At 35.8% G+C, this 24,858-nt stretch overlaps 5 protein-coding genes and 1 non-coding gene across 15 annotated transcripts; 3 read left to right on the plus strand and 3 right to left on the minus strand.

Annotated features, from left to right (window-relative positions):
- The first annotated feature begins 92 nt into the window (after positions 1-92).
- Positions 93-5,836, plus strand: LOC140839001 (protein pleiotropic regulatory locus 1-like). Its single transcript, XM_073205628.1, has 17 exons — positions 93-408; positions 531-555; positions 1,038-1,155; positions 1,379-1,460; positions 1,707-1,769; positions 2,261-2,345; positions 2,498-2,590; positions 3,383-3,446; positions 3,532-3,617; positions 3,694-3,795; positions 3,874-3,957; positions 4,720-4,780; positions 4,866-4,932; positions 5,039-5,116; positions 5,199-5,263; positions 5,384-5,461; positions 5,544-5,836. The coding sequence occupies exons 1-17, from the start codon at positions 272-274 to the stop codon at positions 5,714-5,716; spliced, it is 1,461 nt and encodes a 486-aa protein (XP_073061729.1). The 5' UTR covers positions 93-271; the 3' UTR covers positions 5,717-5,836.
- Positions 5,837-5,979: 143 nt separating this feature from the next.
- TRNAC-GCA (transfer RNA cysteine (anticodon GCA)) lies at positions 5,980-6,051 on the minus strand. The gene has a single exon. It is a non-coding gene; the product is annotated as a tRNA-Cys (tRNA).
- Positions 6,052-6,130: 79 nt separating this feature from the next.
- Positions 6,131-10,049, minus strand: LOC140839016 (riboflavin biosynthesis protein PYRD, chloroplastic). 8 transcript variants are annotated; one of them, XM_073205664.1, is made up of 6 exons: positions 9,950-10,049; positions 9,807-9,862; positions 7,824-8,292; positions 7,504-7,579; positions 7,042-7,340; positions 6,131-6,906 (listed from the first exon to the last, which is right to left on the minus strand). In XM_073205664.1, the coding sequence occupies exons 3-6, from the start codon at positions 7,877-7,879 to the stop codon at positions 6,309-6,311; spliced, it is 1,029 nt and encodes a 342-aa protein (XP_073061765.1). In that variant the 5' UTR covers positions 7,880-8,292; positions 9,807-9,862; positions 9,950-10,049; the 3' UTR covers positions 6,131-6,308. The 8 variants fall into 8 exon arrangements, with proteins under 8 accessions (XP_073061765.1, XP_073061778.1, XP_073061772.1 ...); XM_073205677.1 differs by having other exon boundaries at positions 6,132-6,906; positions 7,042-7,347; XM_073205655.1 differs by lacking the exon at positions 7,504-7,579 and adding an exon at positions 9,088-9,238 and having other exon boundaries at positions 6,136-6,906; positions 9,950-10,024.
- A 1,779-nt stretch (positions 10,050-11,828) lies between these two features.
- Positions 11,829-14,904, plus strand: LOC140839049 (G-type lectin S-receptor-like serine/threonine-protein kinase SD2-2). The gene is given in 2 exon segments (XM_073205682.1): positions 11,829-14,076; positions 14,079-14,904. Coding segments are annotated over 2 exon segments (2,571 nt in total). The 5' UTR covers positions 11,829-12,257; the 3' UTR covers positions 14,831-14,904.
- A 56-nt stretch (positions 14,905-14,960) lies between these two features.
- On the minus strand, positions 14,961-18,013 carry LOC140839056 (protein DETOXIFICATION 34-like). The gene is made up of 7 exons (XM_073205688.1): positions 17,345-18,013; positions 16,452-17,077; positions 16,118-16,174; positions 15,793-16,031; positions 15,573-15,691; positions 15,322-15,408; positions 14,961-15,197 (listed from the first exon to the last, which is right to left on the minus strand). Exons 1-7 carry the CDS (start codon positions 17,672-17,674, stop codon positions 15,159-15,161), a joined length of 1,497 nt encoding a protein of 498 aa, XP_073061789.1. The 5' UTR covers positions 17,675-18,013; the 3' UTR covers positions 14,961-15,158.
- Positions 18,014-20,062: 2,049 nt separating this feature from the next.
- On the plus strand, positions 20,063-23,836 carry LOC140839060 (AT-rich interactive domain-containing protein 2-like). Of its 3 annotated transcripts, none has more exons than XM_073205697.1 (3): positions 20,063-20,191; positions 21,203-21,870; positions 22,754-23,836. In XM_073205697.1, the coding sequence occupies exons 2-3, from the start codon at positions 21,388-21,390 to the stop codon at positions 23,585-23,587; spliced, it is 1,317 nt and encodes a 438-aa protein (XP_073061798.1). In that variant the 5' UTR covers positions 20,063-20,191; positions 21,203-21,387; the 3' UTR covers positions 23,588-23,836. The 3 variants fall into 3 exon arrangements, with proteins under 3 accessions (XP_073061798.1, XP_073061802.1, XP_073061793.1); XM_073205701.1 differs by lacking the exon at positions 20,063-20,191 and adding an exon at positions 20,478-20,561; XM_073205692.1 differs by lacking the exon at positions 20,063-20,191 and adding an exon at positions 20,791-20,931.
- Positions 23,837-24,858: the final 1,022 nt, after the last annotated feature.

Here is a 24,858-nt window from a genome sequence, read left to right on the forward strand (position 1 = left end):
AAAATATCTAAAATAAAAAAAAATCCTTGAGTCGCCAATTATGGGCTCAATTAGTTAAGGTCATACCCGGCCCATTTAGAAGCAATTGGACGCTACGAGTCGTTTATATCGAATCGGATAATTTATTTACAAACCGGATCGGCCCACGACGCCAGTCAGCCACCGCCTCCACCCTTTTCTCGGCGGAGCTACGTTCTAGCTCTTGTGCAGTGTATTTACTTCTCCAGGCTTTCCTTGCTCCTTGAAGCATTTTCGCAGAATCACATATCGAATGCCGGGGGCAACTATGGAAGCCGAACTTCCCGTGGAGCCACAATCGCTTAAGAAGCTGGGCTTCAAGTCTTTGAAGCGAGCGCTTGACCTATTCTCTCCTCTTCATGGACAATTTTCTCCACCGGATCCAGAAAGGTTTTCTAAGAGCTCATCAAGGAATCTTTCTTTGATTCTATCGTGATTTAAATATAGGCTTACTTGGAGATTATTGATGCTTATATGATCTTTTTAATCCCCGTTACTTGTCTGGTTTGCAGCAAGAAGATTCGAGTTAACCACAAGGTTAGTGCTTGTTATTTCTGGGAAAATGGAATTAAGACTATGTAAAACACATCCAGTATACTGTGAAAAAAATTGAATTGACAAGTATTGGAATACGAAAAGTTGAGTGTTTTAAGTAAAAATAGGTTACTGTGAGGGGCGACCCATTTTGAACGGTTTTCACCTCTCCTCCCTAGTATTAGGTGCATGCATTTTAATCAGTCCTATAATATGAACGCGTGTCATATTACTTCTTTCCTAGGTCACCCTTTACGATGCTAGATCCTCAACAATATTTGGCTGGAAGTTATATAAGAAACGCTTAATCCCAAAAAATCACTTTTTAGTTAAGTTATAAGACAATCCACAATTATTTGGACAGCTGCTGTTGGACGTAACAGTTTGTATGACATGTGGAATGTTTATTTCATGATGATTACTTGTAAGCCTGTGTTTTTATATCCTTTGTTTTGAATGATTAAAAAGTTTTCCATTGATTTTAGTTAAATACCGAGTATGGAGGGCTGAAAGGTGTGGCATCTGTACATCCTAGTGATCTGGTAGCAGCAAAAACTGAACTACAGAAAGTTTCTGCTCCTTCCAATGCCCTAGCACTTCCAGGTATACCCTTTTTGGGTTTCCAAATTTCCATCAGCGGTATTGTTTCATAAAACTTCCCAGTCAATCACACAAATAAATATATTAGCGTCAAATTACGTTCACTGGCGGCACTTGACAAAGCAATAATCATCCTTGGTGTCTATTTTAGAAAGATAAACAAACCAGATAGTCACTAAGAATTTGTTTCTTCTTGGTTAACAATGAACATGTATTCTTCGTGCAGGTCCTGAAAGATCAAATGATATCCAGCAGGGAGGGTCCCAGACGGATTTGGTGATTATTTCAGCTGCGGAACCCAGGGGCCAGTCTGTATCAGTTTATTTCCTTTGTTTTCTGTTGAAAGATTGTGTCACATTAGACTAGTTAGCATAATTGTCATCCAGATATATTAAATAATTTTTGAGGGAGGTAGTGGCAAAAGATGTGAAATGTCACAATTAATGCATGCTGGCTGCATCTCCGAAATACGGGACAATTTAGATCTTCTGTTCACATGAATATGCATGTTTGTATGCCACATTATTTTTAATAAAGATGAATTTTGTTGTCAGAACTGACGTTGGTCTTCAAGGTAGGAATGCAGCAGTTGTCCCCTCTCATGGTTCATCTGAAAGGTCTCTTTATTCTTTACTGGTTTCTTTCTGGAAGTATACAGTATGCATTCTCACCTGAGTCACCTGGCTATAAATGTGTTTTAAGACGGAGGAATCTTGCACTGTATTTTTTTATTCGTTGATGTCTACTTGGTGCAACAGTGTTTACTCTCCGTGCATGCAAATAGTTTTTCTTAAAATGTTTTTCGCCAACCTGAAATCCCTAATCAAAGAAAAACATGATGTTCTTAGTGAATGGATTCTTTACCAAGTTTCATCGAGTGTTATTTGTTAACCTTTTCCTACACTTTACAAAAAGGGAAGATTAGCTCTCTAGCGGCTAGCCATTGTTTAAACTCGACATTCGACACATATTACGTATGCTCGGAATATTTTTTTGTAAAACCTCTATATCTTTATTCTTTCAAGTATTGGGGTTATTGATGGTAAGGATAATGGTAGCTGTTGAGAGCCTGTCTGACAATGAAGCATTGCTTGCTTGTGCCTGGCAGGAATCTTTCAACATCAGCCATTATGGAAAGAATTCCAAGTAGATGGCCTCGCCCTATATGGCGGGCTCCCTGGAAGAATTACAGGGTGAGAAGATTCTCTGAACTAATAACTAAGTTGTTCCAGAACTTGAAAAGATGATAATGTTTCAACTTTGAAATTTTTATTATTATCTCTTATTTAGTCCCTCCTATGTTCCTTTCCTCTTTGCCTTCACCTTCCAAACTCTGACTGCATAGGTTATCAGTGGCCATTTGGGATGGGTGCGGTCCGTCGCGGTTGACCCGAGCAATACTTGGTTTTGTACTGGATCGGCTGATCGAACAGTCAAGGTTAGATTTTGAAATTCTTGTTTTCTTGAAGCAACTCAACCATTTTCTGAAAAGGAGGAAATTAGAGGGGGGAAATGGCAAGATTTCACTTGTGAATGATTTATGCAACTCTTGTTTGATATGGAACTTTAAAGTTCTGAATATCCACTAAAAACCAACAATGTTGAAATTGCAGCAGCTCATGCACTGCTTATGATATCATTTTGGTTTAATTGGCATGCATGTACTAAGTTAGATGAGACCAATGCAGTTGATTTCTCTGGGATGATTTTCTTTGACCAAGTTCTCCCTGGCTACAAATGATGATTTGTGGGAAACTTGATAGATGCTTTTTTTACGTGATAGATGCTATTTTTGGTTCTAAACTAAGTGGAGAATTCAAATCCAATTGTTGTTAGTGACAGTCTATTGCATTGTACTGTTGACATTTGACTCTGGACAACATTTTTTATGCGAAAAATACCGGAGAGGATTTGAGTTTTGAGAATTTTAAGTTTCATCATTTTTCTCATGGAACACTTTCAGAAGTTGCTACTGGATATAACAGAAATCGAAGTACCTTTATATATTATTTTGAACAACCAAATGTTCGTTGAACCTTGATAATGACTAACATTTCCAATGTTGAGACTGGGTATCTTTTGCGAGAATATAATCTTGGACATGCAATATTATAATTTAAGCTAGTATAATTTGTTTTGTGGCTTTAGAATTACTAACATTTGATATTTCTGCTTTATTGTGCATCCTTCTCTTTGTGTCATAGGAAGTTTCATTTTTTGTTGCATCTAGATATGGGATTTAGCAAGTGGGAGGCTGAAACTTACACTTACCGGTCACATTGATCAAGTGCGAGGTAGTTTATTTTCTAGGTCTGTCAGAGCTCTTATTTTTTGAATTAGATTACAGTATGTGCATAAATTAACCAATTTTTCTTGCAGGCCTGGCTGTTAGTAGCAAGCACACTTACATGTTCTCAGCTGGTGATGACAAATTAGTTAAATGTTGGGATCTAGAGCAGAACAAGGCGGGTATTAGCATATATGTTTTAGGTTAGGTAGTTCTATCTGCTCATGCAGTAACACTGTTCACATTGTCTTCAGGTCATTCGGTCTTATCATGGTCATCTGAGCGGTGTTTATTGCTTGGCTCTCCATCCGACAATTGACATTTTGCTTACTGGAGGCCGAGATTCAGTGTGTCGGGTATGGATATAGTTGTATAAATACCACCAGTCCGCATGCGTATTTTAGCTTCCTATTTTTGTTTTATGATGATTGTAGGTGTGGGATATTCGCAGCAAAATGCAAATTCATGCTCTCTCTGGACACGAGAATTCGGTTTGTTCAGTTTTCACGAGACCTACGGTGAGTGCTTATTTGTGTTATGAACTCTCTCTCTCTCTCTCTCTCTCTCTCTCTCTCTCTCTCTCTCTCTCGCTTTCGGCCTGAACAAAGGAGTTGATTTTTGGTTGTGAATTGATTTTTTTTTCATTCATGGATCTTTGAAAAATTTACTTAATTTTCTGAGTTGTGCTTGATTTATTGAACTCTTTTTTTTTTTTTTGTGAAAAGCAATTCTCAAGCAAAGGTTTTTTTTGCTTGCTTGAAAACATGATGTGGTGATACTGGGATGCATCTGATTAGTCTTTTCAATTTGTATTAATCAACATTCAGGAAGCAGAGTGTGTAATTTATTTAAAAGGGAAAAAAATGTTTATGCCTGAGCTGGTTCATTTTAAAGATGACTGGGTCTTACTCAGTATATTGGTTTTTACTTTTTACAATTTTTGTGTTTCTTGAATATATGACAATAGAAAATTGGATCGCCAAAAATGATGCATAATGCTACTTTGTCTTGTACCCAAAGATGTTTATCAATCCACATGTGTGTACTTCTAAGAAGTTAGCAAATGGAAGCATAGCAATCGGTGTTGTATTCCTTTAGTTCAAAACACTGTGAATGCACAAATTCTTTCTTACAATTACCCCTATTTACTAATAGGAATAATGATTTTTACATAGATTAAGTGCTGTTCGAAGTGAATCTTCGAAGGGTTTTTAGTATTATTCTTATTATTATTTTTTTATCTTGTGATCGAACCTCGTTAGTTTAACTTGAATTTGCAGGATCCACAAGTAATCACTGGTTCTCATGATTCAACAATAAAGTTCTGGGACCTTCGATACGGTAATATGTTATGAATATTCATTTCTTGGTTCATTATTAAATCTCTATTTCTCCCTTTGAAGGTCCAAGTGTTTGTGCCTTTCAGGTAAAACTATGTTAACTCTCACGCACCATAAAAAATCCGTGCGTGCAATGGCTCCACATCCCAAGGAGTAAGTCTCTTCTTTTTGCATTGCAGGGAATAAATATTTGAACTATGAATTGTACTTTATTCATTGTTATTATTAGCTCAGTTCATTTCATTGCCACATTTTGCAGGGATTGTTTTGTATCTGCATCAGCTGAGAACATAAAAAAATTCAAACTTCCGAAAGGAGAATTTATGCACAACATGCTGTGAGTTTTATCGACTTTGCCACATCCGCTGTATGATTGTAGGAAATGTATGATATGCTGACACCATGATTCTATCATACAGCTCTCAACAGAAAACTATTATTAATGCAGCTGCTGTCAACGAAGAAGGTGTACTAGTCACAGCTGGTGAGTTCTATTTTATGTCTCTCCTGGTTCTGTTATTTTATTTCATCTTTTTGGAATGATATATTTCTCGCACCATGATTATAATATTTCTCATCATTCTTCTGGTTGCTTTTGTCAAAGGTGATAACGGAAGCATGTGGTTCTGGGACTGGAACAGCGGTCACAATTTTCAGCAAGCTCAAACAATCGTGCAACCTGGTATTTAACTATGAAATCTAGCTATTTCCTCGTCCTTTCCTCTCAGAGAGGCGATATTAACACGGTGATTTCATTATGTCAGGATCACTGGACAGTGAAGCAGGCATCTACGCTCTCACATATGATGTAACTGGTTCGAGGCTTATCAGTTGCGAGGCAGATAAGACTATCAAGATGTGGAAAGAGGATGAAAATGCCACACCGGAATCTCATCCCCTCCATTTTAAGCCACCCAAAGATATTAGGAGATTCTAATGTTTTGGATTTCTTTCTTGGAAGAAAAGAAAACGCACTCTAATGTATGATTTTACTTGATCTTGGAATAATACGAGTTCTGTACCGGTGGTGTTATTAAATTGTTCCCATTCAGTTCAAGTTTGTGAGACAACAAAATACGCATTGGGGGTGTGGAATTTTGTATGTCCGGCATGGCATGGAAAGCTACTTGTCTGGTGTTAAAAGTAGAAACTGTTGATAAAAATATGGAAATGGAAGAAAAATACAAGACTATGAAAATAAGGGCCCAACCGGGTTCGAACCGGTGACCTATTGATCTGCAGTCAATTGCTCTACCACTGAGCTATGGACCCTTGAATGTCTAAACACATCTTTTAGTTATTCTTTATAATCAAATAACTAAGGATTTCTTCCCCACGCCCCAACAGACAACGCATGCATAGATATCAAAATCCTATTACTACAGTCTACAGCTTCTTTTCTATATCAAGCATGGTAGAATAATAAGCGATCATTTTTCAAAATTCCAAAAAAATGTGGCTTAACACCATCCCGACTTGCTACTCTATTAAGTTTTGGATAATCTTAGTTTTGACTTCTCGATGCAATTTCAACAAATATATCCCTCAATTATAACACTTTCACCGGAGATTCTTGATGTCAAATTCTTCACCCTTGTTTTCATATTCGCAATATTTAATGCTTTTACTACATTTCCACCCCAGATCGGCAAGATCTCCACCACCACTTTCTGGAACAAATCTTCATCAAAACCCTCTTTCAGTATATCCTCAAAATCAGTATGGTCTCCCATTAAATCAACTAATACGCTACATAATCCTTTTCTCTTGCAATGTTCAAGAATTTCAGCTAAAGTCATTCTATCAAAAAGTCTCCTGTGAACCTCTTCTTGGCCATTTTCCAGATCTTTAAGCTCTTTCTCCGTGATGATCGGTAATTTTGATGCAGCATCAGTAGGGAGATCAGGATTTAGAATTAGGGGATTCGCGGATTTTGATAACACTATTTTAAGAGGTTGATTTGCCCCTGGTTCACTAGACACGGGAAACACAGACTTATTGGCTAGAGCCGTAGAAGAGAGTATGACTGCGTCATATTCTTGCAACAATTTTGAGTAATATTCACCACGTTCCATGGCATTTTCACCAAGCTGATCTAGCATATTTCCGCCAAGTGACAAGGAATACCTGTTAAAAAAGAATCGGTATTGAGGAGAATCGGCAATCAATTATGGAACCCACTAAAAGAAGTTCGATTAAAAGTCAACCAAAGTTACGTCCTAATAAGATCAAGAAGTAATTTAGTCCAGAAAAAGTAAGTACCTCAGAGTAACAAAGGGTTTTCCAGTCAGCATTTGATGAATGTAAGCTTCATTAAGCCTTTTGCACAGTTCTTCCTCGACTCCTACAATCACTTCAATACCGGCTTCTTGTAGCCTTTTAACACCTGCCGAAGCCACGATCGGATTTGGATCGACCATACCAACCACCACTTTTTTCACTTTGGCTTTAATTAGTGCTTCAGTGCATGGTGGAGTTCTTCCATGATGGTTACATGGCTCCAAACTCACATATGCAACACCATTTTCCGCCAAATCCCCAGCATCTCTGAGCGCAAAAACCTGTGCCCTTAATGAAAATATTGATCAGAATCTGTCATCGTCGTTGTCACTAAATAAGTCCTACAATTTAGTATTTGCATTGAAAATGGCTGGCATTTTTCAGTTAAATTATAAGGCGTTCTTCCTATTTTTTGAACCGAGTGATATTCATCTTCGAACTTACATATGAAAGATAACATATTTCTCCATCATACTCGTCCAGAATTGAAGAGATCACATCCCAATAGCTATTCGTATCTCTAAATTAAAAACAAAAAAAAAAAAAAGAGATCTGAGTAGCATATTTATGAAACAGAGTTAAACTAGACTAGTGTCCATATCTATCCCAAATCTTCCCAGAAACCTACACTAACTATTTCAAGAAACAAATTACAAGAATCACACATTTACATCAACCCCGGAACCACGTAAAACAATTTAAAAAACCAATATATAGTCATAACTTAAGTAAAAATCATTCAGAAAAGATTAGAACCGATTCACCTCGGCATGAGGTTGGCCAGCTTTTGGGTGGAAGCCTTCACCGATAATCTTCCCATCTCTAACAATTACACATCCAACCATTGGGTTAGGACTTGTACACCCAATTGCCTTTCTCGCAACCTCCACACATCTCCTCATATAATACTCATCATTGCACTTCTCTTCTTGATTCAGTTCTTGTTTTATCTGTGATGCTCCTCTCCTTATTACAGTCAAACAACCTCCATTTCTAGAAATAATTCCTGATTCAGACACTCTTGGGGCTGAACTGCACAACCCAGATTTCAAGTTGGGAGAAAACACCAATTTGTTCTGCTGGATCATCGGTGGGTTGTAGCAAATGTGGTTGAGAAACAAGAATGTTTGGGTATACATATTAGGCGTCAGCGAGGAAATGTGAACACTTGATCAACAACTAGTACATCTCTAGTTATTGCGTGGATAAATTGGAAATTAAAATGTCTAATCCCTGTCAAATTACTGAAATCAGTACCGATATAATTTCTGTATCTATATATATATATATATATATATATATATATATATATATATATATATATATATATGATAGCGAATGACGCACATGCGTTGCGTATGTAAAATAGTAACCACAACATACATAAACCATGATAATCAATAGATCAGGTTAATTCGTGATCAATCTGGATTGGAGCATATCCGATATAATCCGGCTCAATTTGATAACTAGTTTACCATGATACAACTTTTATAGCAAGTAAACTACTGTTCAAAATTATAGGTACTCTTTCATGACGCAGTAAAATAAGCTTTACTCGATTTTCCCCCTTTCTTTAGCCAAATATATTAATAATTTGGTTGAGCACGAGGAGGAAACCTATAATTACACACAAAATAAAAAAAAAACATGACAAATAAGAAACATCTTTTGTGGAGTATGCGGATAAAAATCCATGGTGGGAAATGTATAAAATTCATTTAGCACCTTCACATCCATTCCACTAGGACAAAGTCACTGCCTGAAATGTGCAAGCAAAATCGACAACCAACATAACAAATCCAACATTCTCAAAAAATAAATTTTTTAAAAAAAACAAATTCAACATATCTTGAACCAAGACATCACTCCAATTAACACTTGATGGATCAACAAAATCAGTAACAAAACATTAAAAATCCAACAGATCTTCAAAATGGGAAACTCAACGTACATGTTTCTTATATAGTCACTTTCCCTTTTTTTTTGGCAAAAGTCATAGTGATACATAGAAACAAAAATACTCACTTGTGACACCATGGTGATAGCAATATCCATAATTTACCATATCTCTCAATTTATTTTCCTATCTTAGTACCAAATCACAAATTTGATATGAAGCCTGGAGGTGGGCCATAAATAAACGCAGAACAGCAGCTCACTTTGTTTTTGGAAAGGTCTACACAATAATAAATTTAACAAAAAACGAGAAAAATAAAAACCAGCATTTTTATTTTTTGTTCAAAATAAAACAGTGAAAAACAAAATATGAGTTATTGAATCTCAACTCTATTTTTCTGTTAAGTTTTGAAACATTGGAATGTAGTAATTCGGTTCAAGAACAAATTATAATCAAACTGAAGAATATCAAATTTCATAAATGTAAAAGTAGTAAACTAAAAATTTAAAATTATTAAAAAAAACTTAAAAGGAATGCATAAAAAACCAATTTAAAGTGCTTGATGTACGAAGGAAAAAATAATGGATAAAATGGATATTTCTCACTCAATACTACGCAAAGGAAGAGAATAATTCAGTAAATCTGGATACTGAAATATGATGAAAGATACGTAATTTAATATAGAATGAACCGAGAAGGTAAAGAAATGTAACGGATGGGATGGGAAGAAAGCTATAAAATAACCAAAACAAAAACTGCAGACCTGATTCAAATATTTCAGACATATCAAAGAAACAAATAGCTTAACATACATAATCAATCATTAAAAACAAATTATCGAATTCACCTGTTTCAGAGGCAAGAAATCAAATGGTTGGAGGAAGGACAGCCATTTGAAGCATACTGCATTAAAAACAAACAAAAAATACAAACAAATCAAACCCAATTGAACATAATATAGAAGTGTGAGAAAGGGAAATATATGCTCACCGAGAAGATCAGAAATTGGTTAAACCCATGGAAATATGGCGAGTTGATTTGGATAATTAATAATTATATCTTTTAATCAAAAAATATAATTTAAGAAATTAAGAAATAAAATATAAAAAGAACTTATAAGCAGATGGGCCGGACTCAATGAAACTTTTTAATGGGCCTAAATTTCATTAGAAAGCGGGTCGAGTCCATGAAAACCCATCTTGTTTCTTATGCATCACAGATATGGGATCCTCCGATCCGATACATTAACTTTCCAATTTAATAAATCCGTGGTCCAGTTACTCAAATTGCATTAAGATCCAATATTTTTTAAAAACTAGAACCAGACCCCAAAAATATGATTTGTAAATTAAAAACTTTTACATAAAATGAGTACTCCTCACTATAATCATCGGACAAATTTTGTAATTAATTGTTTCTATAATTTTTGAGATGGTGTGGCTACGATTAAGAATTGTTTTTCAAAAAAAGGAACGATAATTTTATAAACCAAGGGGGCAAAACCTACTGAATTAAATATGATTTCACCGCTATTTTATAATCAATTTTACTAATGTTTTAATATAATAAAAAAAATTGAAAATAATTAATGTATTTAATTATGGGATAAATTGGTAAAATAAGAGTAGGTCTCTTATGAGACGGTCTCACGAATCTTTCTCTGTGAGATGGTTGAATCAACTATACCGATATTCATAATAAAAAGTAGAGTGAGTCTAATGTGAGACCGTCTCACGGGTCATAATCCGTGAGACGGGTCAACCCTACCCATATTCACAATAAAAAGTAATACTCTCAGCATAAAAAGTAATACTTTTTCATGGGTGACCCAAATAAGAGATTTGTCTCACAAATACGACCCGTGAGACCGTCTCACACAAGTTTTTGCCTAAAAAGTAATATTCTTAGCATAAAAAGTAATACTTTTTCATGGATGACTCAAATAAGAGATCTACCTCACAAAATATGATCCGTGAAACAATCTCAGACAAATTTTTGTCGTAAAATAATAGATAAAAGAATACTAAATATGAAAACTATACAGTATATTTAAGACCGGTGAAAAAAATACATTTATATTTGAAACCAAGAGTCTATATCATCGTTAAATCAATTAATTTGACCTTGTTTTAATCATTTTCTTTATTGCATAATAATATTTCACGAATGGATATGGTCTTTTTGGTCCTCTAATCAAATTTCTAGACAAGTAACAAATCAAGTCCTGGATAGGATATTACTCGTCAAAGGTTCTTTATTTTTTATTGCATACGTGGAGAATAATGTTATATATTCCGAATTATTTTTGGTTCATGTGATTGGACGAAAAAGAATGCGTAAATTATAATATAAATAAGATAAATCAATCTATATAAATAACATAGTAGATTATAATTTTATTATAATTTTAACTATTTGTAGAATTTGAATGAGAAACAAAATTATATAATTAGTTTATATTTAATCCTTAACATAAAACAGTGATTAACTACGAGTCGAAAACAGCTCATATCAGTTTTTCTTTCTATATACTTGGTCACTGGTATACATTTTGATTTCTGAAAATTGTTTTACTCTAACATGAAACTTTAATAGATAATAAATAATAATACAATATAGTTTTGTAACTGTAAATTTTATAAAATTAATATATATTTGACAAAAATTTGTGTGAGACGATCTTGTGGGTCGTGTTTTGTGAGACCGATTTTATTTTTGGGTCATCTATGAAAAAATATTACTTTTTATGCTAAGAGTATTATTTTTTATTGTGAATATCGATAGAGTTGGAGTTGTTCGTCTTACAGATAAATATTTAGGAGACCTATTCTATATATTATTCTCCATGAGGTCGTAATAAATTCAACTTCAAAACAGTAAAAAATCATCATTTCTTTAGAAATGTGTGCTATTATTCTTCTGTCAAGAACAGAGACTCTGAAGTCTGAACTCAAATTCCAAGATAATCCGACTGCCACAACACCCCAACCTTCTCAGTCTGTCTACTCAAAATCCTGTCTTCTTTCCAAGCTAGCCTCAGAAGAAATCCGGTTTAGTGAAATATCCAGCAACTCCAACATAAAGAAGTATTTCGCTCTTGCCCGTGAGCTAAAAGTTCCCGATGTCCAATAAATTAGTCAGTCACAGACTCACCCTTCAGAGTTCGGAGTAAATTTACTTCTTTTTGTGTGTAGAATCCGAAATTTCCCATTTTATTCTGCAACTTGGAACATATGAAGTTTCATTCTCACCTAATGTGAGCTTGCAATGCTATTTTTGTTTCAATATTTAGGGAAGAATGGCAATGTGTTTAGCTCTCACCTTAATTCTCATTTTCGGCTACTGTTTTTCCACCCAATTGAAGCCCGCCTGTAGTTTAGAAACAAACTTTACGCATTTTATGAATAAAATTCGAGATTTGAAAGAACCCACTGGAAATTACCTTGATGGGAGCATAAAGTTGGAGTCTTTGAAGAAATCTGTCGTCAAACTGAGTGGAAATTCCACCATTTGGAGTGAAAACAAGACTTTTACGTTGGGTTTCTTCACCCTGAACGATGACTTCAACTGGTACTTAGGCGTTTGGTATGCTTCAATCCCCATTCGAACCTACGTTTGGGTAGCGAATCGAGAAAAACCCATAAAAAATTTGCTGTCCGCTAGTGCAGAGATCACTGAAAATGGGAAGTTAGCTGTGGTGGACCAGGATTCAGGAATCGTTGTATGGGAGACGAGCAATGCTGAAAAGGGAAGTTATTTAAAGCTTCTAGAGGAAGGTAATTTGGTGTTGTTGAGTAAAAATGGGAGAACTCTGTGGCAAAGCTTTGATTTTCCAACCGACACTTGGATTCCAGGCATGTACTTGACGGCGCTTCAAAGGCTTACTTCTTGGAAGAGTTCCGTTGATCCAGCTCCAGGAAGATATTTCTTGCAGTTAAATCCTCCAAATTATGGTGAGATTGCTCTCTATTATGGCAGTAAAAGTATTGATAATTTGTATGAATATTGGTCTACTGGGAATTGGAATGGAAATGCATTTTCTGGGGTTCCTGAGATGACAATTCCTTACATATATCGATTTGAATTTTTGAATCCTTTCTCTCCGATGGCAACTTTTGGATACACCGAGGTACCATTAGAGAGGGGCGTAAAGCCTCCCTTAACAAGGTTCCGGTTGGACCATCTGGGGAAGTTGAGGCAATTTACATGGTCCCAACAGAGTGAAACCTGGAACATGTTTTGGTCACAGCCCGAGAATCAATGCAAAATATATGGGCTGTGTGGAAATTTAGGATTTTGTAATGCTAATATGCTGAGTCCTTGTCGGTGTTTGGACGGTTTTAATCCCGTGGACAGGGTTTCATGGGAAAAAGAAGATTTTTCCGAGGGTTGTCATCGCAAAGGATACGAGAGTTGTAATAAGAATGATGAGTTTGAAGAAGTTGGGCCAGTGAGCTATGAAAGAACATCAGTGGTATCATTCAGTGGGACCAAGAGTGAGTGCGAGAATGCGTGTCTGGAAAATTGTTCTTGCATTGGTTTATTTCATAATGAGAAGAATAATATGTGCAAGAAATTATATGGCTCTCTTTTGAATCTGCGTGATCTTACTTCTGACAGTACTATTCAGGATAAATTGTATTTGAGAGCGCAAAGCACTGGATCTCACAAAAATAACAAGACGAAGACGACTTTCTTGATAGGGATGCTTTGTATCCTTACTGTGATTCTAAGTGTAGGAACTATATTCTTGTTATTCGTGTGTCAGCGAATGGTTAAAAGAAGGAAAGCAGAAGAAGATGGTGTGTTTCAGGTCACGAATCTGAGGGTGTTCTCTTACAAAGAGCTCCATGTTGCGACGAAAGGATTTTCTGAGAAGCTCGGGCATGGAGGGTTTGGGGCAGTTTTTCGAGGTGTATTGTTGGATTCTTCCCCTGTGGCAGTGAAGAGGCTTGAAAGACCTGGTGGTGGTGAGAAGGAGTTTCGAGCAGAGGTGTGTACTATAGGAAATATTCAGCATGTTAATCTGGTCAGATTAAGAGGATTTTGTTCTGAAGATTCTCATCGACTCCTGGTTTATGATTGCATGCCAAATGGTCCTCTTAGCATGTACCTAAAATCGATGGTCAGAATCTGAGTTGGGATGTTAGATTTCGTATCGCTCTTGGGACTGCAAGAGGCATCGCCTATTTACATGAAGAGTGTCGAAGCTGTATTATACATTGCGATATAAAGCCCGAGAATATCTTATTGGATGAAGATTTTTCTGCCAAGGTTTCTGATTTTGGGTTGGCGAGACTAATTGGCCGAGATTTCAGCAGAGTCTTGGTGACAATGCGGGGCACATGGGGGTATGTTGCTCCTGAGTGGATCTCTGGTGTGGCAATTACTACAAAAGCCGATGTATATAGCTATGGGATGACGTTGTTTGAGTTGATAGGTGGCCGCCGCAACGTGGAAGGACCACTCTCAGGTGGTGGAGTTGTCGAGGGCGAACTGGAGAAATGGTTTTTTCCACCATGGGCCGCACGCCAAATAATTGAGGGAAACCTGGCGAGTGTCATTGATGAGAGGCTCGGGGGTTCTTATAATAAGGTAGAGGCAGAGAGAATTGGATTGGTTGCTGTTTGGTGCATTCAAGATGAAGAGTCTACGAGGCCTACAATGGGGATGGTGGTGAAAATGTTGGAAGGAGTGGTGGAAGTGACTGTCCCACCTCCTCCAAAACTGCTTCAAGCCTTAGTTTCTGGCGTGTCCTTTCAAGGGATGGGGGGAGGATCTGGGAACATGGTAGTGCAGGAGCATGCTGGCAGTTTTCATGACATTTTTTCAATCTCCATGGAATCCAAGGATTCTACACAGTCAATATAGTTTCTCTTTAATTTGCTAGTCCATGTTGAAGTCACATTTCCAGGCATTTTCAAAGGGGTAAATTGGCTAAGCTCATTGATATCATGCTTTATACTTTTCCATATATGTCGTATTTTTATTTTATTTTATCCTCCACCTCTATTAAAGACAACCGATTATAGATTAATACTGAGCTTGAACAATATCTTGGAAATTTAGACCATGCAAATGGGTAAAATTGCACAATCAATAGATTTCTGGGCATGAGTAACGAGTTATTTTATGTAAACTATCGAATCATAGTCTCTTTTTTCTATCATCAACGAATTTTTACTTGACCATGTCCTCGTTATGTCCACCTACGCATTCTTTCAGAAGCTTGCACCACCTGCAATTCAAGTGAAAAAAATATTGTAAAGGGTTTAAATTTAAAACTAGACCATGCTTTGTCCATCAGAAAATGTTTATTTTTCTGTTGAATCATATCATAGGAATCAACATCAGAATATTACCTCATCTTCCCAATTTGTGTTCCACACGATAACCAAAAGAATCAAAGTTTGCAGAAAAGTTCCAAATATCATACCGATCCAAATTCCCTGCAACCATCCGTGATCAGTAAATTTTGTACCTCAAAAATACTAACCTGCTGACGATTTCTGTACTTTATTCACTTGTTTGCTTTCTGTGGATATGCTTATGTTACTATTCAATTCATGTGCATGATTAGTCCTGCTGACCACAATGAAGATCCGTTTATTACCTTCACTCCTAGATCTGTTTTATAACCCAGAAGAAATCCAATTGGGAGTCCTATGATGTAATAACAAAACATGTTAATGTAAGCCACAAGTCCTTGCCATCCTCCCCCTACAGCAACTCCTGCAGAAACAACATTTTTCCGATCATCTTAGAATCTGTAAATAAATATTCCAAACATATATCTCTATATTATGATTATCACAATATAACTGGCGTTGAACCTGAAATCACTGGCTGAATGCTATTCAGCACCAGGGTTATAGCTAAAAGGTGTGCTAAATCAGAGACTGCCTTTTGCATTTTTTCGCTGCTGGTAAAAAGGATGGCAAAATGGTCTTTCGTCGCCATTATTATCACCATGCTCAGGAGACCTATGAGTACAGATTCGGCAACAGTGACAATGACTGAGAACTTGGCTGCTCGAGGATGTCCTGATCCAAGCTCATTTGACACACGAACGCTGGAGAAAATATAGGAAGAAATGAAGCAGAAAGACACTAATGATTCGGGTGAGAAGTATTTATCCTTTTTTTTCCCTATTTTTACCTTATTGCTGCATTAATCCCAATGAACAGCATACCTTCCCATCCATTCAGGTTCATGCTGAATACAAGAAAATGATTATGTGATAGAATTAGCTCTTCGATGATAAAAATAAGATAATTCAAATTTTTATGTTTAATTTTTCCAAAATTCAAGTTTCACCCTCCTGAATTCATTGAGTTGCTCCACCCCCCACCCTCTCCCATTATCTGTTCCACAAATCTTAGGTCCTCATATGCTAGTATTATCTTGTATTGCTAGTTCAAATGGTAGACGGGATCAGGAAGTATGGTAGGCAATAGCATTTATTAAAATTTGAGCGAATACGTGATATTACCATATAGAAAGGGATCCAACAGCCAGGACAGGATCCTCTAGATGCCCAGTGAGAACTATTATACTCATAAAATACCATATTTCTAAGCAAATCATAATGGCTGAGGCAACCGAAAGCTTTGCAAATCCCCAGATATCCTTAAAAGCGAGCCATGACAATCCATTCCAACTATCTTGGCACCACCCAACTATGTACACAACCTGAGCTATAGCAATACCCCATGCTGATACATCATAGGCTGCTGCTGCACCAGCCAATCCCCATTCAAACACTTTAACAAACAAAAGCAGCAACCCTATGTGCAAGACAAAGGCCACAAAACCGACCCATGCTAGAGTCACCACCTTACTTTGAGCTTGCAGGAACTTCTGTGTAGGAAAGTTAATGGCGAGCGAAAACATTTGTGGAATGATTTTTATTGAAAAATTTCCTGCTATTTCGGCAATGTCGTGTCTTTGTCCTAGTAGCTTTAGCAATGGTGTGGCATAGATGTAAAGGGGTGAAAGGCAGAAACAAGCAGTTGTGAGTATTATCCATGATCTTTGCATGTAAATTCCCATCATTTCTGTTTCTCCAGATCCAAACGCCTGTCCACATAACGTCTCGAGTGCACTAGCCATACCAAGCTGTTAAACCAAGAAGATACGACATGAAATGCTTTGGTGTTGATCTCTTTGGATTCAGATAGATCTGGAATCCATAGAGGGGATGAGTCTGGACTCTGGGACAAGGGAGGTGAGGTGGGGCGAGTGGATAGATATTAGGGGGTAAAAGTCAAAATACTAGAAAAACATTCATAAATTATTTTCCAAGGATACAATCACGCCCCCTTGTCCTCTGTTGGATCTACTGTTGCTTTGAATTACTGAAAGTTTGAAACATAATAAGCTTACCATGAATCCGAAGGATAAGTTTGCAATGACTGATAAACAGATAGCGACTGCAGATAGCTCTATATCCCCTATGTGCCCCACAAAGATACTAGTGAAAGAATTGATGCCGTAATTGCACAAAATATTGAAGGCAATAGGAGCTGCAATAGTCCATAGCTTGATGGATTCTATGTTTATAACATTTTTCACGTCCTCATAACTTCTTACAGGAGGATAATCGCCTCCCTCCCCATTTACTAACAAGGTGGTTGGTGCCTCGTGGAGCAACTCCTTTTCTTCTAAGTGTGTCTTGTTGAAAAAAGTTGGTTCTTCCAATTCCAAGACAGCCATTTGACTTGTAGACAAGTCCAATGGTGAAGATGCTGTTGAAGAGGCTGAGCCATTGCTTCCCAATGCTCCTCCTCCATTCTTTCCTATGACACCCGCAATCGTTACACCTTGTGCTACAGCCCCTCACTGTGTTGAAATTTATATTAGATTGATGAATTGATCTAGTTAGTAGAATGTGCTTTCTCAGAATCTTTTTGTCTTTCTCATCATTTTTGTTTTCCTTTATTTTGGGTAATGGTTATCTGAGTTGTGTCACCTTATATATGCTTAATAATAGGAGATTTGACTAGTAGTAGTTAATTCTGTTATGTTGTTACATATGAAGAGGAAGGGAGAAGACAGAGACTTGTTCTTGACCTTAGAATATGGTTTTTACTAAATTTCGTCTTGCTTTCTCGACCTTAGAATATGGTTTTATACTAAACTTACGTATTTGGGTTGCTACTTGCTTTGCCTTTATACAACCTTTAAGTTATTTTATTTGTATATTACTAAATTAATTTGAAATTAAAATAATATAAATATGTTAAGTACTACATAATTTGTCTAATACGAGGGATTTGAGAGAGAACATTAGGGGAACAAAAGTTATGGAAATATATCTTATTATATATATTGGGTGAAAAACTATAAATAAAATTTTTAAAATATCAAATATTGTATCAAAACGTAATGTGTGTATCAGATGACTAGTTTATAAAAAATTTCACCAACATACCAAAATATTTAATATATGAGGTTCAGTTTTAATATGATACTAGTATTTAACGTGAACACATATTTATATTATTTTATTTTTATTATAATTTTTTCAAAAACATATAATTAATTAAACTTGAATAAAATAAAAAAATGTAAGTATTAATTTTTTTTATAATTTATTTAAGCGTTAATAATTTATATTATTTGATTGGTCGATTGATTGAAAAATCAGATAAAGAGGGAAGACATGGAAAAGAGAAAATCATGGTGTATAAAAATGATAGGCTTCTCAAATACATCAAAATATATAACATAACACAAAATCTTTTATGAGAGTGTTTCATGATTTAATTTTGTTAGATGAATTTTCGACACGATTTATGACTTTTTCATCAACAACAACGAATAATGCTCCATTAGCCACAAGGAGAAATGTCAAAAAAGTTCAACGTCGCAAATTTCTAAATATGGCAATAAAAAATATTGTTTCTACTTACCATTATGAGTTTAACAAAGTTTCTAAAGAATGATCCTCCTACCATTTCCGAAGAGAATGTTGATCCTTGCAGGAGGACTGTAGTGGATGCACGGAATCAATGTGATTTCATATGCAAATATAACATTATGAATGAACTCGACAATACATTATACAACGTGTATTATCAAGCGAAAACCATAAAAGAGTTTTGGGAAATTGTGCATTCTTAGAACAAATTCCAGAATGCTCGTTCTATTATCAACTTTTCCCATAATATTAGTATAGACGTCATTGTTTTTTTGGATCAAAAAATGATATATCACGTCACAGTGACGGATGAAAGAGCCCAGGCCTGCTTCGGCCCAAAATATGTAGATTTTTTAATGGAAACATAATATTTTCACTCTACTAAGTCCAAATGAATTTTTAGCATATACATTGGCCCAAACTCAACTCTCATTTATCCGGAAACCGCTTAAACAAATGAAATCGTATTCTTTTTTTTACATATATAAATATTTTATGAAATTTATTGGTTAATTGTGACCCCTTAATCAAATTATGAGTGAGCATGTGAGACCGTTTTACGAATCCGACGGGTCAATCCTACTACCTATATTCATAATAAAAAGTAATACTCTTAACATAAAAAATAATATTTTTTCATGGATGTCCCAAATAAGAAATCCGTCTCATAAATACGACCCGTGAGACCGTCTCATACAAGTTTTTGCCTCAAATTATTGGCTCTATCGGTTCTCTTTGTGATTAGTTCAAGTTTCACGGTAGCCTAGGGAAGTTAAGGATCCAGTTTTGATATCATTGAAATCATGTTGTGATTTATAATTATGTCTATGAATTCTTTACTTATTGATTCAAAAACAAAAAGGAAATTCAGTAATAGGCAAAAGCCAGATATAGTTAAACACATTAAGTTTCAAATACATTGTTTATTTTGTAACGGATGACCAAATATGATAGTGTCAGCGGGCCCACAAAACTTTGTCGGAAACCTTCGGTGAGCACAGGGATCTCATTACTCGACCTAACAAAATAGTGAATTTCCACAAGTACCCTCAAGAACGCACAACCAACTCAACACCCAAGTTAGGAAACCATAGTTAACAAATGATTCCAATTTTTCAAGTAATCACACTCAACTACAAAAGGAATTTATAATCCTCGAGACTTCATCCTACCTCTGAAATCCCCTCTCTCTAAATTTTTAGATCTATTCCAACCCGACCCCCTTACCCAAATCTGCTATCTTTGTCACAAGAGCGATATTTCTAGTTTCCTTTAAATTTCTTTGAGAATCATGTACACAAAACAAAACGGTACGTAACAATCTCTCAAAGACTCAACTCATATAAAATAATATTTCTTTGTATCTTATCGTCGAATGTTCATCTCACTAGCTACAAGTTAGGGAATTCATGTTATCATTTTGTTTATTATCATAGGTCAGGTTCGTCTACTTCTTTTGTTATTGAATTTGAAGCAGAAATATAGATGTGAATTTCGACACAAAATAATTTATTATTCCTCAAAACAATTTTTTCCAATTAACTTTCATGAAAAACTAAAATCTTGTGAAATGAAAGGCTAAACATTCATATGCAAAATGGGCAAAGAATTGGAGAAGACAAAAGTTTCAGCCCTAACATTCACTTCAAAGTCCAAAAAACCCTGAAAATTCAAATTACAGTGCGTCTCTCTCTTTTTCCTATGGCCCCTCAAACAAATTCTTGATGTATTTTTTGGGCTTTTTCTGCTCTTACCTGTTTCTGTACGTGTACAAATACTTGAAACAACTCCCAATCTATTGCCCCCCGCCCCCCTCTCTCTCTCTGTTCTAGAGAGAGAAAAGAGCGGGACTTGAAAATTTTCTTGTATACAGGGTCTGAAAATGATGGGCATCTCAGCAATAATCCATCGCCTACCTTCTTACCCTAAAAACCCAGCTGAAATCTATGGCCCTTTTGCCTTGATTCTTTTTAAAGGTCTAAGAAGATGATGTCAGTATTATGTTTCTACACACTTGCACTTCCGCTACGTGCTTTGAGTTTTTAACTTGGTATCTAGCCTCTTGATATAGCGTGCTTTGAATTTGTGTGTATAAAATGATTGTGAGTTTTGTTATGGTCTGAATGTAGAGAGACAATGGGTTGATTTAGAACGGAGTTTATGGGTCTGGTATCGATTGAAGCCAAGAAACTATTGCAAACCTCTCGAAATTTGATTCGTTCTTCATTTTGAATTTGAATATTATAGAGAGGCGGTGTGGGTTTTTGTTCATTGAGATTCTTCTGATTTTTTTGAACAGTTCTCTGCGTTTTGTGTTTTAGGCCGCTGCCTCTGGTGACTGGTGAAGGACACGAAGTCGACTAAGTAGTGTGGCTTTGATTTAAGAATCCGTTTGGCTTTATTTTTTCGTCTGTGGTGTTGAGTTTTTGTAATGCATAGAACGGATTGTTGAGGATAAATAAAGGTGAATACAGGGTTCAAGAGTTGGTTTTTATTGGTTTGTCAAATGGTGGTTGAGTCGGATTTGAAGGTGTTCTTATCAGGTATCCCAGATAAAACCAAGAAAGATGTAATAGAATTGGAGAAGCTAAAAAACAATACATTGAAACTCGGTGAAGAGGATCAGGATATTGTGGAACCAAACCGAGATTTTAAGATTTTTAATAATAAGTGTACTAATGAGATTGCAGGTAATGTGGATGTTTATGAAAAGCCTAGTAATATTAAAGATGACAATGGCGAAAATGATCAGGTGTCAGATGAGGACTCGGCTACAAGGAAGAGGAAACGTGAGTGCTACTTAGGCATACTGAATTGGCTCGCAAACATTGCTAAAAATCCTTGCGACCCTGCGATTGGATCAATACCTGAGATGCAGAAGTGGAAGCACTATGGAAGTGAGCAGATGTGGAAGAAGATCCTCTTGGTTCGTGAAAAAATGCTTTTGAAAAGAAATACAGATGAAACTTCTCAACATTCGATTTGGCAGGTGAAAATCAAATATTTCTCATCTGTGTTTGAACATTAAAAACGATACCATCTTCAGTTGTTAATAAGTTTCCATCATTTTGCTACTGGATCAGATTTATTGGCTTCCATTTGGAGGGAATATCATGTTGCACATGGCTCTTAATCTTGCATTGTTGACTATTCAATAGGTCAAGAAAATGTAATCTAGCATTGCTTACTGTTTAATTGGTCAAGAAAAATGCTAAATTGCTAATCAAATGGCCGTGGTCTGATAATATCAGGGATAGTGGTTTTTGTAAGTTCATTGTACAAACACATAATTTGAAGTCCCAATTCTCCATAAGCAGAAGAAAAAATGATATTTGTATTTAGCGATCTCATGTGATGCATTTGGATTGATGAATTTGAAGGCAACTATATCAAGTCCATAATAACAAAATTTGACAATGGATTCTAAATCCTTGACAAGTTATTTTTTGAAATATTGTAGTCGATTTCAAATCCATCTCAATATATAGTCATTTTAAATCAATTATTCAAATACTTCATCAAATCAAAATCTTCAGATAGATGAAGGAATTTGTTCATATTTCAAATTTATTTGATTGTTTCTATTAATTTATAAATTTGCTAGATTTCAAATTCATCAAAGTTGGATGTAATGGCAATTGAGATGAGTGTCATCAAGAATCAATTGTTCAATTCATTCCTCAAATCAAATTTCTTCCATCCAAACGCAACTTTAATGCCTGCAGCAGAACAGAAAATCACCTGTCCACCCAGATTAGTCTTTCACCTTGATAATCCACTCTACCCGTCTTTCTTGGTTAATGTTAGTTGGATATTATGTTGTTGTTGAATATTCAAACATCCTTGAATGAAACATTTTCTTTGCTTGGCAGAAGAAGCAAAAGATGCATCCAAGCATGTATGAAGATCAGTCTGTTTCTGAAAGGTTAAGATTCAGCCAGAGGCTCCTTGTCGCAAAAGATTCTTCTAGAAAAACGAAAGGACAGTTGTGTTCAGAATCATCATCCTCAGGTAGTCAAAGCGACAATAGGCAGTCCGATTCAACAGCAGATTCAATTGGATTTGGAGGCAATCATACTCGAAAGAAACACATTCCTACAGGCCCAGATTTTCAAGTAGACGTACCAAAGTGTACTGAGGCAGCTTATGATAGTGATTCTAAATGGTTAGGCACCCGAATTTGGCCACTTTACAAAGGAGAACATAACAAAAGCTTGATTGAAAGGGATCTTATTGGAAGAGGGAGACAAGAATCATGTGGATGCCAGTTCCCCGGTTCTATTGAATGTGTCAGGTTTCATGTTGGGGAGAAAAGGATGAAGGTAAAACTTGAGTTGGGCTCGGCCTTTTACGAATGGAAATTCAATTCCATGGGCGAGGAAAACGCGATTTCGTGGACTAAACAAGATGAGAACAAGTTTCAGGATATAGTGAACTCAAACCGGTTGTCATCTGAAAAATACTTTTGGGATGAGCTTTTCAAGTTTTTTCCAAGAAAAGGGAGGGCAGCTCTGGTCAGCTACTACTTCAATGTCTTTCTTCTACGGCGTAGAGGTCAACAAAATAGGAACATCACAAGCAATATTCATAGTGACGACGAGGACTCCGAATATGGGCCAATTTGCAACAGGTTTGGCCAAATGGCTACTCAATCTCCAGGGTCCATTTTTCGTTCACCAAAGAAAACGAATATGAGTGGCAGTTAGGCGTTGCTGCGATAAGTTGTAAATTGCTGCAGATTTTGATGATAGTCCTAAAGATACCTAAGTTGGGCTCTTTCAGGCATGTTTATAAGCATTTACCTTTTTTCTCACATACTTTATCGTTGATTCCTTGGTTTAAGCAAGCAAAATTTGGATTCGGAGCTATATGTACGTACATTCTTTATACTGCATTTGGGTTGGTCCAGTCATACTCGGTCTGGATTCTGGCCCTTAAAAAATAGATTGCATCTATTGATTTGGTCCGTATCCACTTATACTCGGTCCAAACCCTATTCATCGCATCTGATTTTATTTATTCCGTGATAAATAATAATATTTTACAATATATGTTGAATAATTTACTTTAATTAATTTAGTTCTCTCGAATTCTACCGTAAATTTTTCCTGATCTTAAAGTAAATTTTATTTCAAATCGATTGAAACCGAAACCAAAATACTTAAAAACCGAATCCACAATGTATTCAAGTAGTCCGGTTTTGGTTCTAATTTCATAATATCCTTCCGCAGGTTTGATCATGTCTTCAAATCAATTGTTGTCAAATTTAAGAATTGTTGGTGAAGAATTCGAAGATGGCAATGCACATCAATTAGTTGATGTTCTTGTTGAACGTTATTTTCTTAAAAGATTTTACATCGTTCTTGGTGATCAATAATTATACAACAATTTTACTTGTAAAAACAGCACAATAATTCACAAATTCAATAACCAAAAAATGATGTAAACTGAAGGAAAAAATTGCAAACACAAAGATGAATGCAAATGTATTTAGAATTCAGAATTTTTTTGTCAAAATAAACTTTTATCTTCTATCTAATGTTGTTTGTCTATAAAGAGTACTGAACGTGATACCTTAAGCTTTTTGTTTGTTTGTGTAAAACCAAACAATAGTACATAAACGATAATTTTTTATCATTTTGGCCATGGAATAAGTCGTGGCTTCATAAGTGTTTCGTGGAGCGACTCGTACTCACACTTACATAAACGGTCTCTTTTTAAGAGTATCCGATTATACTTTACGTTTTCCAACTAAAGAACCATTCATCACTATATTTATTAAAAAAAAAATCTTTTTTTTACGAATGAAAAATGAATAATTCTCAAGTGCTAACACAAGTTCTCTAAATCTAGTTGTCTCATTGAACCATGATATTGATATCTTCGATGTAGCAGAATTTCCCAAGGATAGTTTTCTCCCAAAATTTGGAATGTATATGGATAAGATCTCTTTATTGGAACATATGTGGTGAGTAGC

Source organism: Primulina eburnea, chromosome 1 (genome assembly GCF_022965805.1).
Source record: "Primulina eburnea isolate SZY01 chromosome 1, ASM2296580v1, whole genome shotgun sequence".
In the NCBI taxonomy this organism is placed as follows: Eukaryota; Viridiplantae; Streptophyta; class Magnoliopsida; order Lamiales; family Gesneriaceae; genus Primulina; species Primulina eburnea.